Source organism: Tenrec ecaudatus, chromosome 17 (genome assembly GCF_050624435.1).
Source record: "Tenrec ecaudatus isolate mTenEca1 chromosome 17, mTenEca1.hap1, whole genome shotgun sequence".
Taxonomy (NCBI): Eukaryota; Metazoa; Chordata; class Mammalia; order Afrosoricida; family Tenrecidae; genus Tenrec; species Tenrec ecaudatus.
This window is the reverse complement of record NC_134546.1, coordinates 22,490,821-22,504,851: the sequence shown is the minus strand read 5'-3', so window position 1 is coordinate 22,504,851 and position 14,031 is coordinate 22,490,821. Positions and strand designations below refer to the sequence as shown.

At 50.5% G+C, this 14,031-nt stretch overlaps 1 protein-coding gene across 2 annotated transcripts in view; it reads left to right on the top strand.

Moving 5' to 3' along the window:
* GALNT14 (polypeptide N-acetylgalactosaminyltransferase 14) overlaps positions 1 to 4,091 on the top strand; it is a 265,483-nt gene extending 261,392 nt beyond the window's left edge. The window contains exons 14-15 of one of the 2 annotated variants that reach the window (XM_075535663.1): positions 2,656 to 2,775; positions 3,933 to 4,091. In XM_075535663.1, the coding sequence (XP_075391778.1) occupies positions 2,656 to 2,775; positions 3,933 to 4,091 (279 nt within the window). Of the gene's footprint in view, positions 1 to 2,655; positions 2,776 to 3,932 lie in introns of those variants that run through there. The other variant, XM_075535664.1, reaches the window with a different exon arrangement.
* The last annotated feature ends 9,940 nt before the right edge of the window (positions 4,092 to 14,031 follow it).

Here is a 14,031-nt window from a genome sequence, read left to right as displayed (position 1 = left end):
TTGCTACTGTTCTGAATTGGGTGACCCCTGTGAAAGGGTTGTTCAACCCCCAAAGGGGTTGTGACCCACAGTATGAGAACCTTAGACTGTGGCCGCAGCCTCTCATTTGCACCCAAACCCAGCCTCCCACCCCTGCTTCTCCATCCTCTCCTTTCTGTGTGATCACCAGACCAATTGTCCCCCAAGTACCATCTCACTGTAGCCCCCTGTGGCTCTGCATTCGCCATCAGATGCCTGCCAGTGGAGAGCTCTCCCTGACAGGCTCAGGCTTGCCTGACTCTTCCTGCCAGCAGGATGGGAGAGAGGGGCTGCAGGGCAGGAGCTGGATAGGAAAGGGGCAAAGAAAACAGAGGGTCCCTTTGACCTTCCATGTGGCAGCTCAGCTCGGGGCGAGACGACTGCTCAAACGACACCCTGTCACATTCTGTGAGTAGGTAACACCCACCCCTCTCTTCTAAAACTGGGTGCTACTTGTGGGGGACCCCAGCAGGCAGAATATTGCCGAAGAATTTACTTGATCTGTCTCCAATAAGGCAGGGTTCTTCTGCTTCTGAATGCCTTGGCTGGATCAGTTAGGGTAGGAACGAGCCTCAGGACCTATGAGATTTTGTTTGATCAGAGGGTGACAGTGCCTGTCCCCCCACCCCTGAGCTTTGGGAAGGGATGGAAAAGCCCTCATTGTAGACCATAAAGGCCACCATCCTAAGAGGCACCAAGTGGGCAGAGTCCCCTTCCCGAAGGCAGTCTGAGCGCCCACTCTGGTTTGCTTGTGGGGAGAAGAGCTGGGCCGGTGTAGCAGCCATGTGAACTTGGGAGATGGATGGGGATTCCGCCCACGTCACTGGTGCCCGTTCACAGGAATCAGGACAAGAGGATAAATGAAGGCCTGAGCCCCTGAGATCCAAGTCAGCCATGGAGGGGACACACGCACAGTGTTGGACTTTAACCTGGGCCGCCTTCTCTTTATCCAACTAGCTCTGACTCACATGGTGAACTACCAGCCTGCTTCCCCTCCAACTGTGACTGCTCCTGTATACAGAGCCCCTCGTGCTCATATGTGTGTACCCCAGGCCAGTCTTGGAAGACTCCCTGGGGTACTGACATAAGGCTTAAGCCCTGTGGCCCCAGAGGTCTGCAATGAAAGCTCCCCAGAGGGTGAGCCCCAGGAGCTGATTGGGCACCCCAGATGTGTGGTTTGGGATCTCTGAGTCCTCACTGCTGAAACCAGCCTCCCAACCTTGGCCTGGCCCATCCTCCCAGGCCGACCCACACTCTCATCCATGCCCCAGCCGGCCAAACTGAGGCTGAGCCCAGGCTCAGTGGACAGCTCCCTTCTGAGCCTGTTGACATGTCCACCCCCGTTCACAGAGGCAGCTCTGAGGCTGCTCCCGGCTTCCCTCTGACCTCTTGGATCTCAGTGGCCTCATGAAGACCTTCTGCGGTGAGGCCGCTGTGGTGGTCGCTGCTTGCTGTGTGCTACGGAGTGAAGTCACTTGCCCGCGTTCACAAAGCAAGGGGTGGAGAGCCCGAGTCCCGGCCCCAACAGTCTCTCCGGAGCCAATAGAAAGCGTGCTGGATATGAGGCTTTCATCAGAAATGTCTCCAGACATAGCAAATGTTGCCTCAGGGAGAGTTGGGGGTGGGGGCAGAATGGCAGTTTCTTACCCAAAGTGAGGGGGGTCCCCTTCTAAGATGTGTGCCCCCCGCCCAGCCTGCACTCCTGCCTCCACCTCCAGACCCGCCTTATCCAGAACTTCACTCCCCCAGTTGTCTCCACTTAGATATTCTTCCCTGTTTGCATCACCATCCAGTTCAAGAAAAGACAGGTGAACCTGTGTCAGGCAAAAGCAGGCCCACGGCCACGGAACTGATTCAGACCCAGCGATTCTAGGCCAGGGTGGGCTACCCTGTGTGCTTCCAAGACAAGAACCCTTTATGGGCAGAGCAAGCCTTGTCTTTCCCCCCGATGCGTTTCAATCAGGCAGGCTTTTTATATCCTCGCTGACCCACCACTCCCTTCTGCCGGCAACTTTCCTCTGGAGATGTCCTGTAAGCACCAGCAGTCCAGCCTGGGTGCCCTCCTCCCCCATCCACTGGCTTCCTGCACCCAAGGTGCCCCCAGCAGCCCCCAGGCACTTCTGTGAGCAGCAGTCAGCCAGAGAGACCACGCGCGGTGTGCTTTGGCCAGCCCCCAAGTGGAAGCCTGGCCAAAGAGCTCATACTTCCTGAGCAAGGCTAAGTCAGTCAGAGCCATGGCCATTGCTGCCTTCCCAGAACCCGTTACTGACTCCGAGCATCTTTGATAAGCTCCCTCCTCCAGGCCTTCTGGAAGGTCTAGCAGGCCACAGAATGGGAATCGGCAAACCTCTCCCTTGTCCCACCCCTGCTCTATTCTAAGGCATGGATTCTGAGAAAGGGGTGTGTTCCCCTGACCTGCCAGGATGCTGTGTGAAAAGTCACGTGTGAGAAACAGGGTCTGACAGAGCTGTTTTCTCTGTGTGAAGACGCAGGATGGGGAGCAGCTCGCTGCAGTCTGGTCCACATTCTCCCTGAGAGCACTCTGTTCTTCTGGAACAACTCTCAGAGACACCCCCCCCACACACACACACACACTCACACCTCTGCCAACTAACCTTCCCTGGTCTCTTCCCTTAGGTGTGGTCCTTCATGTACACCCAGCAGATCCTCCAGGGCGCCCTGTGCCTCTCGGTCACCACCTTCTTCCCCGGCGCCCCGGTGATACTAGCGCTTTGTAAGAATGGAGATGACAGACAGGTACGTGCCCAGAGGGTCTGCCCTGGGGCAGGGCAGCCTTCCATAACTTTTCTACCTTGTCAAGGTTGAGGGAAAGAATAGATACAGGGCGAGGAAATGTTTGGGACAACAAGGAGAAAGGGGTTAATAAGAAAGGGGTCCTTGTGGTTAGGGGTGGGAGAGGGATGCTGTCCAAGGTGCCTCCATGTTGCAGGCCCCAGGGTAAGCTCCCTTCCTTGGGCTGCTCCCCCCTCCCCCGCCCCCCACCTACTCCCCTCTGCTCCTGAGACTGCCAGCAGTGTCAGACCATGGCACTTGGACTCCCGCTGTTCTTTGCTTGCCCCGGACCCTCTCCTCCCCAATCCAGAATCTCACAACAGGAGCTCTGGGAGAAGGCTTTTAGGGTCTCAAGAATGAGAAAGACGAGACCCTTAGGCTCTGGCCATGTCCCCGATGACTTGCTAAGCTTTGGTGACCTGGTCCTCTAGCAGCGAGCCATTGACTCCAGTCATTTCCCCAGCAAACTGGAGGGTGGCCTTGGAGAGATCAAGTCCCAAATGCCTGCCTTGTGACTGGCTGTGCAGGTGACTTGACCTCACCCCCAGAGCTTTAGTTCGGCCCCCCACCTTAGGGAACAAGATGAGTGATGCTCATCCTCTGAAGGAAAGCTCTTCACAGCCGTGAAGGAAGTACAGAGCTCAGAAGCAGGTGGAGAGGGGTCCCCCGGATTTATCCATCCCCTCTCCTCTTGTTGGGATGTGAAACCCAAGGGACAGCCCCTCTGCTTGGGGGCCCCGTGCATGGCAATGCCAGCCCCCGGGATCTCTCTGCCTCTCTTCTCTCCCTTTGTAGTGCTGCACATAGCAAGCCAGAGCCTTGTCTTGCTCTTTCCTCTGGGGTACTCCTGTGACTAACTAGTCACACATTCTCTGGCCTATTGCTTGGAAAGTTAATGCCTCTTAATGAGTTTTCTTAGCAAACATATTGATTTCCCTTTTGCTTTTTAAAATCCATTTGGAAAAAACAAAACAACCAACTCTACCCGACAGAGCAATTAGTACCCATCCTAGTCCTCTGAGGGACGTGAGGCTGGGATGGAAGCATCTTCCATTTGGCCCAGACTCCGGCATTGGCAGGAAACCCCGTTCATCCTCTCCCTTCTCCCGTTGCCCTCGCAGCAATGGACCATGACCGGCTCCCGCATCGAGCACGTCACCTCGCACCTCTGCCTGGACCTGGACATGTTTGGTGAGGGTGCTGAGGTGGACAGAGAGATCGTCCTTAACCCCTGTGAGTCCTCCCTAATGAGTCAACACTGGGACATAGTGAGCTCCTGAGGGGTCTCCCGCAGCCAGCGGGACGCTTCCGGGACACAAAGCCCACTGGACGGACATTAGGCTGCAAGCAGCCCCAGACTAATCCAGATGCCCTGAACTGGGAGGCAAGGGCCAAGCCACCCAGGACAGGAGCGGCTGTCTCAGGGAACATAGAGGAAGACTGCAAGCCACGTGCAGCTCAGAGACAACCCCCACCTGCTCTCAGTGTGTTGAATGCCTATCTTGGCCATGTTTCCAACTGGCATTTGCAAATAGCTCACGGGAAGATCCTGGTGTCCCCTTGCTTACAAAGGAGGCACTGGGGGTCAGGGAGATGAGCCTTCCTTGTCACCAGGCCAGGACGAAATGGGACATTGAAGAATGAACGTTGTTTTTGAAACAAATAAAGATAACTTTTTCTCTGAATATTGATTCCTCTTTTCTACTTAACGTTAGTTTGGGGCTAAACTCGTAAATTCTCTGTTCCATGGGCTGGGGGCCTCCTGGCAGAGTGGTCAAGGGGAGGAAGGACATTGGAAACCGGCGCTTTTTCCAGCGCTGGGTGACCTGAACTTCTCAAGCCTCTGTTACCTCTCCTGTTGAGTGGGGGCCACAGGCCCGGTTGTTCTGCCCCAGACTTATGCAATCTGACTCATTCGGGGATGTTTATCTAATTCAGGTGCTGTGGGACTCAACCTGTGGACCCGGATTCTGATTTCACTGCCTGGTTTAGAACACTGCTCTGGACAGTTTTCTGTTCCCAATGGTCTTCCAGACTGAGGCCATTGACACAAGGGTTTCCAATTCTAATAAATCCCCTGTCTACCAGTGTGCCCTAGGAATTGAGCACTATGACTACTTCAAGAAAGGCGCCCCAGTGGCCTAGTGGGCTGCTAACTACAAGGCCAGTAGTTCAAACCCATCAGAAGCTCCATGGGAGAAAAATTAAGTTATAGAGATGTATGGCCTTGGGGACCCAAAAGGGCAGTGCTAGGCTGTCATATAGGGTTGTGGTAGGTCAGGCTCAACTGGATGGCAAGGAGTTTGGGAGTGAGAATATCAGAGAAGGATCAGTTGCACTCTGTTACCCACTGTCATCCAGTCTCTTTTGACTCAGGACTACCTTATAGGGCAGGGTGGAATTGCTCTAGAGGTTTTACTGGGGCCGCAACTATTTACGAACACAGACTGACCCTTCGTTTTCCCACAGTGTAGCTGGTGGATTTGAACCACCAGTCTTTCTGCTAGCAGCACTATCCTTAAGTCGCGGAGCCTCCAGGGCTCCTCTATGATTTTAGGACTTCCAGACTCTGCTTCAACGTTTTCTATTATAAGCTCACCATCAGCTGTTTAGTAGCTACATCGCACTGCGTTCACAGAGCACCATGAAATTTCACCTAAACGCATGACACAGTCATTAGCTCATCATTTCTGTCAGTCAGATACAGCTGAACGGGATTCGTAATGTGTGCTTTAGGATTTTACAAGGCTACCTGGAAGGTGATGTCCAAAGCCTATCATCCCAAGGCCCAGCTGGGGGAGGATCTGTTCCAAGATCTCTCCAGGGAAGTTGGGATGATTTGCTTCCTGTCGTCTGTTGGCCAGAGGCCACCCTCAGCTTCCTGCACAGGGCCCTCTCCAATGTGGCCATTGGCTTCAGCAAAGCAAGGAAGTGGAGACACACGAGCTCCAGCAAGAGAGCATTCAAACAGCCTGACACTCACGTAACCACATCACAGGCTGATTCCCACCCAGAAATTGCCACCCATCATTCTTGCCACAAGGAGCCCTGGTGGCACAGTGGTTAAATGCTTGGCTGCTAACCAAAAGGTCAGCAGTTTGAGGTCACCAGCTGTTCCATAGGAGAAATCAATATGACGATTGGTTTCTGCAGAGATTATTACTGTTGTCACTCAGTGCCCTCGAGTCGATGCCAACTCAGAGCGACCCTACAGGACAGGGTGGAACGGCCCCTGTGGCTTTGAGACTGGAACCCTTAACGGGAGCAGAAATTCCAGTCTTTCTCCAGGTGGTGGTGGTTAAGTGCCATCCAAGACATTCTGACTCCTAGCAACCACATGTACAATGGAACGGAACACTGCCTGCTCCTGCACCATGCTCCCAATTGTTGTGTTTGAGCCCACGGTTGCAGTCGCTGTGTCAGTGCACCTTGTCGAGGTCCTCTTCTTTGTCACTGCCCTTCTGCTTTACCAGGCTTGATGCCTTTCTCCAGGGACTCATCTTTCCTGACAGCGTGCTCCAGGGACGTGAGACCAAGTGCTGGCTATACTCCTCCCAAGAGAGAGCTGTTGGTTCTGCTGGCAGTCCATGGTACTTTCAGTGTTCTTCGTAGCACCAGGATTCACAGGCATTCTTTGGTTTGCCTTAGTCAATATCCAACTTTTACACGCATAGGAGGCAATTGAAAATACCATGGCGTGGGTCAGGCCCACCTTAGTCCTCAAAATACCATCCTTGCTTTTCAACACTTTAAAGACATCTTATGCAGCAGGTTTTCCGAATACCATGCATCTTTTGATCTCTTGACTGCTGCTTCTATCAGCATTGACAACTTCAATCTTTCCTCCATCTACCGTGATGTTACCTAGTTGTCCAATTGTGGGGATTTTGGTCTTCTTTACATTGAGTTGTCGTCCATACTGAAGGCTGCTATCCTTTCTTTCATCAGCAAGGGCTTCAATTCCTCCTCATTTTCAGAAAGCAAGGTTGTGTCATCTGCATTTTGCAGCTTGCTAATAAGTTGACCCCCAATCCTGATAACACATTCTTTTTCATATAATGTGATTTCTCTGATGATTTGCTGTGAGCATGCCAACTAAATAAATATGGTGAGAGGATACAACACTGAAACCCATCTTCCCTGACTTTAAACTACGCAGTATTCCCTGGTTCTGTTCCCACAACTGCCTCTTGATGGAGGTATAAGTACCACCTGAGCACAATGAAGTGTTCCGGAATTCCCATTCCTCTCAAGGCTATCCACAGTTTGTTATCATCCGCACAGTTGAATACCTTTTCGTAGTCAATAAAACACAAGTAAATATATCTCTGGTATTCTCTGCCACGGTCCATCTGACATCAGCAATGATACACCCCTTGTTCAACATCGTCTTCTGAATCTGACCAGAACTTCTGGTAGCTCCGTGTCCATCCACAACTGCCACCTTGGTCGAGTGATGTTTTGCAGCATTTTATTTGCATGTGATAGCAATAACATTCTTCTAGTGAGCATTCTTTTGGGTCACCTTTCTTGGAATGGGCACAGATATGGATCTCCTCAAGTCAGCTGGCCAAGTAGCTGCCTTCCGAATTTTCTGGCAGAGATGAGTGAGTGCTCCTACTGCTTCATCAGCTGGTTGAAACAGCTCCATTAGCATTCCATCAATTCCTGCAGCCTTGTCTCTGGCAATGCTTTCAGTGCCACTTGAACATCTTCCTTCAGTTCTTGCTCTGCAGATATTACAACTTAGAAACCGCACGGGGAGGTTCTCTTTTGTCCTAGGGTTGCTATGAGTCAGACTTGACTATAACGATGGTCTTGTTTGGGGGTAGGGAGTTGTTCATACCATATTCTATTCTGTCTGCAGCAGACAACTTCTCTTCCTCGCTCAGAACACCTGGTACTTTCTAACTGCCAGCCCTTCTAGTGCTTTCTAACTGCAGCCCGGCTCATAAGCCACCCATGACATCTGCGGAGCCCATGGAGGCTTCCTCTCAGGGCAGTGAATTACCTTATGTGCTTTGTCTCTTTGCTCTCTGAGCTCAACTTCAGTGGGAGAGTTTCCCTCAAGGTTTCCCTTGGGCCTTGGTGGTGATGTCCCATCTCCTCGAGGTCTCAAGTGTGCCTCGGTGGATGTCCTTGGTTCCCAACCCACGTGTACATGGATTTCTCCATCTGTGGCTTCTGCGTTGTGAGAGCGGTAAGACGCCTCCCCTGGGCCTGTCATGAGCGTGGAGATTACCTTTCTTCCACCTCACATTGTGGTCCTGCTTCTGTGGAGCAACACTCGCCTGTCTGGTGGAGGAGGCTTGTCTAGTCTTTCCAGTCAGTCTGCTGTTTGTAGGGGTCTCAATTTGGGCTCCTGCCTGCCTCCCCCCTCTGAGGAGACGAGGTCTTTGTCTGTGTCTGCTTCTGTGTTAAGATCCAAGCCCTGATGATATTTATCTGGCTTCAGGTCTCTTGCCACTGCTGATCGATTCCCGCTTGTTTCTGTAATTTGGAATTTTCCCCGTCCTTTCTTCAAGCGCAGCTGCAGTTCTACATTGTTTTTGTTGTATTTTAGTTCATATTTATGTGTGTCAGGGATGGGGTGGGGGCTGCCTGTGTCAGCTCAGACCCAAAGTCCTCCGTGTTGTAATTAGCTGTCACCATGTCCCACGGGCTGTGGGACCATATCTTACCGTGGACATTCAATAAATCTCTGTGAGTGAGTGAGATAATAAGCTTGTGGTTTTTTAGTCCCACTTCCTAATTACCTTCTGGCTACTGTGATCAGATGCTTGAGTTTTAAAAAGACAACAGAGGCAGAAATGGAGGGGCGAGGAGACAAATTGATAACCGTGCAAGCTCATTATAATAAACATAGATGTAGGGATCATGCATATTTTACTTGATAATGACAGAGTTTAATACTGATAATACTAACTGGAAAGAAATATCAGTAATGGAAATCTTTAATACTGCAGTAGAAGCGCAGCAAGAGAGAATGTGTTCCCATAAACTCGGGAAGATGGAAGGGTGGGCCGGGAGCACTTGTATTACGTGGGCAACGGCTGCCGGTGTAGTCACTGGTACCTGGCAATGACCTGAGTCCTGGCTTGCCTTTGGGACTTCAGTAGATTGCTTCCAGGAGGGGCTCCCCGTCCACCCATGGTCCACCAGGGTTTATCCACAGTCCCTCTCTCCCCACTCACCATGCCTCTGGAGAGTCGGAGCCCAAACTCTTAACTTGTAACCCTTGTAACTGGCGATGATGCCTGGAAGTGTCTGGGAGCGAAGGAGGAAGGATGGTACTAGAGTGATATGTGAGTGTGGTCTGGGGCTTCACTGGTGGAGTTGGAAACTGCTCCTCCCCCAGCCCTCCGAGCCAACCAACCAAGCTCCCTGGTGGTCTGGGGTCTCAGGCATCCCAAGCCCGGGATGAAGGAAGCCCAATCCCGAACTACAAGCGCTTCTCCATTTGCCGCCGAGCCGGCTAATTTAATGAAGTCATCACGGTGTGAACCTCGGGCTTATTGGGCAAGGACTCCAGTGCACGACATTACCTCACAGCAGGAGATGGCGTTCCGCCGCTTTCCAATGGGAAATGATAAAACAAAATTACCAACGGCATCGAGAAAGAAAGGAGAACAGCAAGAAAATAAACTACAAAGACCTGGGGGGAGAGACGGCTCCCTGCTGCTGTGGCAGGGCTGGTTGCCTTGGCCATTCGAGCCGGTCACTGTTACCTGGCTGAGCTCTCCAGAAAGAGCAGCCCCGGGGTCTCCGTCCATCCGCTGCTACAGATAACGGGCGGCGACAATAACTCACTGTCCACACACCGCCAGGGGGGTGTGCATCAGGCAGCGGGTCTGCCCAATCGCCCCAGCACCCAAGAGCTCTGTGCCTTCTCCTTTGGACACACGACTGGGGGGAGGAGGGCTGCCACTGTCGATGGTGGGGTGCTCTGATGGGTGGGGGGTGCATTGCACCCTTTTTCCTTCCGAGAGAGGAACAGCTTCACCCACAGGCCTCACCATGGATGGAGGAAAGAAAATGGGGCTCTGTCCCCGTGCCCTGCTGTGATGCTTTCAGTGTGAGGATGACAGGCAGAGAGGCTAGCCCAGAGTCAGCAGAGAGGGCTCTTTGGAAAAGCTGTCCTCTGAGTTAGCAGTTACTCGGGTGTGCACATCCAGAGAGGCCTCGGGGCTCAGCCGGGGCTGCTGTCCTGCTGTGCAGGCCCATCTGTCACCCAGAGGAGATAGGTCAGGCCTGCCCCCAGGGAGGAGACTAGACTCCTATAGGGCACCCTGGCCTCAAGACCTCCTTTTCTGGCAAGTGCCTTTCCTCCTCGGCTTTCGGAGCAGTTGGGGGTCATCTGGGATGAGCTCCCTCCTCTTTCCCTCAGTAGCCTTCTCCATGCTGAGTCATTCCCCCCACCCCCCCGACTCTTCTCCCTTCTTGCTTCACTGCCTAGACCTCCTTCCTGTCGAGATGGTAGTGTTCTCTCCCACCTGGATTAGAAGGAACCCGCCCTTTCTCCAGCCTGAAAGCTCTGAAATGCGGCCTAGTGGTTCCTGCCCCGGAGACTCTAGAATCAGGCAATGTCGGTTCAAATCCTGTGTGCCTGGGAACCAATTGCATAACCTCCTCTCTGATGTCAATTCAAATCCTGTGTGTCTGCGAGACACTTACATAACCACCTCTCTGAGTTCAAGCTCTTCTTCTATAAATGGAGCTTCCCCAGAATGCTGTGGTGGAAATTAAATGAAATGATTGGCGGGATGGTCTCAGCACAACCCCTGGGCCATACCAGGCTTTTTAAAAGTGGCCATTAGCATTTAAAGGTAAGGACTAAGTGTCTGGTTCTAGAGCACAGGAGTGTTTGGAATTGATACCTCAATCCTTGGAGGTCTATTAGAGGTTGAGCTGGGGCCCAAGACTCTTCGGTGGGATGCCCAAAGTATGGGGGCTATGGACAAAAACTATGGATCCTTGTGGGGCTCTTCCTGCTTCTGAAGTGAGACCAGAAAGTGAAAGCACACAGGACCATCTAGTGAGAAGAGATGAGGGTATGCTACATTTTGACAAATATCATAAGGGGGAGCTTTGAAGAACAGAAACATATTTTCTCAGAGTCCAAATCAAATGTCAGCCACATCAATTCTTTCTATGAGCCTCGTTCCTAGTCACTGACATCAGCCAGCAATCCTTGCAATTCCTGGGCCTGTAAGTGGATCTATCTCGGATCTGGGTGTCTCTGTGTTTATTCTGCTCCTTTATAAGTCAGAAGAGATTATATTTAGGGCCTGCCACACTCACGTGTGATCACATTAACATAAAAGAAAACACTACTTCCAAACAGGGTCATATCTGTAGGTACAGGACCCTGGGCATCCCTATTTTGCAAGAGGACCCGCAGTTCACCCATATCTACCCTTTGTTTTGGGCACTTCATTTCAACCAGTGCTCCATCGCCGTCTCCAGCGGGTGCTTCCTTCCTTTATGCATCCACTCAGAGTTTGTACACTGGAGTCTGGTCCTTGTCCTCTACGTGCCAAGCACCTGTGTGCCACGGATTATACGCCCTGTGGAGAAGCACCACCCACAGCATCGGTGGAATTGCAGAAGTGAAGAACAGAAGCCAAGGTGATCCGGAACCCTGGAGCGTGGCAGAAGGCCTCCGGGTTTAATACCCTGGGAGCCCCCTCCTCACTCACAGCAGAGATCATGGTATCCCAGCACCTAGGAAATGCCAGCAATTCTGCTTCATACCCTCCATTTGAAACTTCTGGTCAGACCTGTGACTTCATGCCTGAATTCTACCTCTATTCTTTGCTAACCAGGCCTTGATTTTTGTTTGTTTGTTTTGTTTTTATTTTTTAATTAGGAAGCATTTTAGGTACCCACAAAATAATAACAGTGTAGCAATAACATAGTGTTTATTCTATGCTCAGCATTCTTCAAAGAGCTTTAAAAATTGAATTTATGGGGTGAATAAGCAAAAGTGGTGAAGAAAGTGGATGGTGCCCAGCTATCAAAAGAGATAGCATCTGAGGTCTTAAAGGCTTGAAGGTAAACAAGCGGCCATCTGGCTCAGAAGCAATAAAGCCCACCCACATGGAAGAAGCACATCAGCCTGTGCGATCACGAGGTGCCAAAGGGATCAGTTATCAGGCATCAAAGAACAAAAAATCATATCATTGTGTGCTCACCTTCCTGATACAACCACTAAAGACAAATGGGTGCATAAGCAAATGTGGCAAAGAAAGCTGATGGTGCCCGGCTATCAAAAGATATAACTCCTGGGGTCTTAAAGGCTTGAAAGTAAACAAGGGGCCATCTAGCTCAGAAGCAACAAAGCCCACATGGAAGAAGCACACCAGCCTGTGCGATCACAAGGTGTCGAAGGGATCAGGTATCAATGAAGGGGGGATATTAGCCTGTCAATCAGGTCACAGCTTAAGGACCTCATTTGGAGGCGCTAAGGAGATAAATAGCTCACTGGAGGTGGGATACTCACTCCCTGCAAGACATTCCTGTTGACAAGCCACATGGAGCTGCACTGGTAGAGCCAGAGCCCTGGAGCTGGAGGAGCCATATGGAGGCCCATTCCAGTGTTGAGATGCTTCCATCACCACTGGATCCACAAGACTTTCCACCCACTGACCTGTGATCTTCCTGCATTTAGCATCATTGCATGCGTTCCATGAGTCTGAAGAGAAATTTATATACTAGTATTGACATATGAGATATTATTGGACTTATGGGCTTGATCTGGACTGGGCTAGGATGCTTTCTTAATGTACAATTGCTCTGTGATATGAAGCTCTTTTTTATACGTATATGTATGAATGTCTCTGGATTTGTTTCTCTAGTCAACCCAGACTAACACACACAACCACCAAAAAAATACCATACCCCCCTCAAAAAAAAACCCAGAATTTTATTTTCAAAGCTATGAATTAAAAAAAAATTTTTTTTAACAAAACAACCCTATCACCTTCAAAGTACTCTCCATTACACTTAATACATTTGTCAAATCAGTGACTTCATCCTTGGAAACATTTTTTCCCAACTCATCTGTTTAGATGGCTGACAGCACCTGCCTTGATTTTTTTTCTTCACCTCTTCTAAGTCATCAAAAAGCTGTCTTTTCATGCCCCTCTGCATTTATAGAAATGAAAAGAAGTCACATTGAACAAGGTCGGGTGAGTAATGTGCATGGGGCAAGGAAATCATGCTTCTTTTGCAGGTATGTTGTGGCAAAACCTGTCATCTGTTTGCCACAAGTCAGGCCTTTTTTGTTGCTCACTGTTACGCCATCTTTTCAGAACCTCTAAATAGAAAGTTGGATTAACAGTCTGACCTGGTGGGACTCCAAATGTACTATGAGTCGGCATTTTTGTATGTTCAGGAAGTTGACAGATGTCCAGAATGAGATTTGTCATCAATCAACATTTTACCTTTTTTGAAACAAAAAAACCACTCGTACACGAGTTTTTCCCTTAGTGCTGTCCTTGTAAGCTGTGTTCAACATCTCACAACAGTTTATGTGGCATTTTTATGGAACAGGAAACAAAATTTCACAGTTGCACACAGCTGCACACTCTTAAATCAGCCATCAGAAAAAATGAGGTGGCAGTGAAACTTCTTTTATGAAAAATTCACTGTGAGCAGAAAGGACCTTCCCAGGCATCACCACTGGGTGCACTAACTCAGAGTGAGTTGCTAGATGATTACCTATCAGGAAAAATACGTATTATGAACGTTCCACTCTGCCCGGCACAATTCCCACTGGTTTGCAGAACCCCCGCGTGTAGATACACACTACCACAGTTGCTGTGGAGGTGACAACCCCGTGGGAGAGTAGAACTGTATCTGTAAGGTTTTCAATGGCCGTGGCCTTTCAGAAGCACATCACCACACCATCCTCCCAGCATGCCTCTGGGTGAACTTGTGCCTCCAACTTTTCAATTAGCAGCTAAGCGCATTAAACATTAGCACCAACTAGGGACTCCATTGCAATTATGGCCACGAATCTTATTTCCATATTGCTGTGGGCAGAGAAGGTAAGTAACTCGCTCAAAGTCATACAACGTGGAGTGGCAGTGAGAGTCAAGTCCAAGATGGCAGCTCCAGGGTCTGGTTCAGAACTACTGGAGTGTGCTGCTTCTCCCACGGAGTGGGACAAAGTAACGAATGTTCCTGCTCTCACCATGCAGGGCATGATAAAGTACC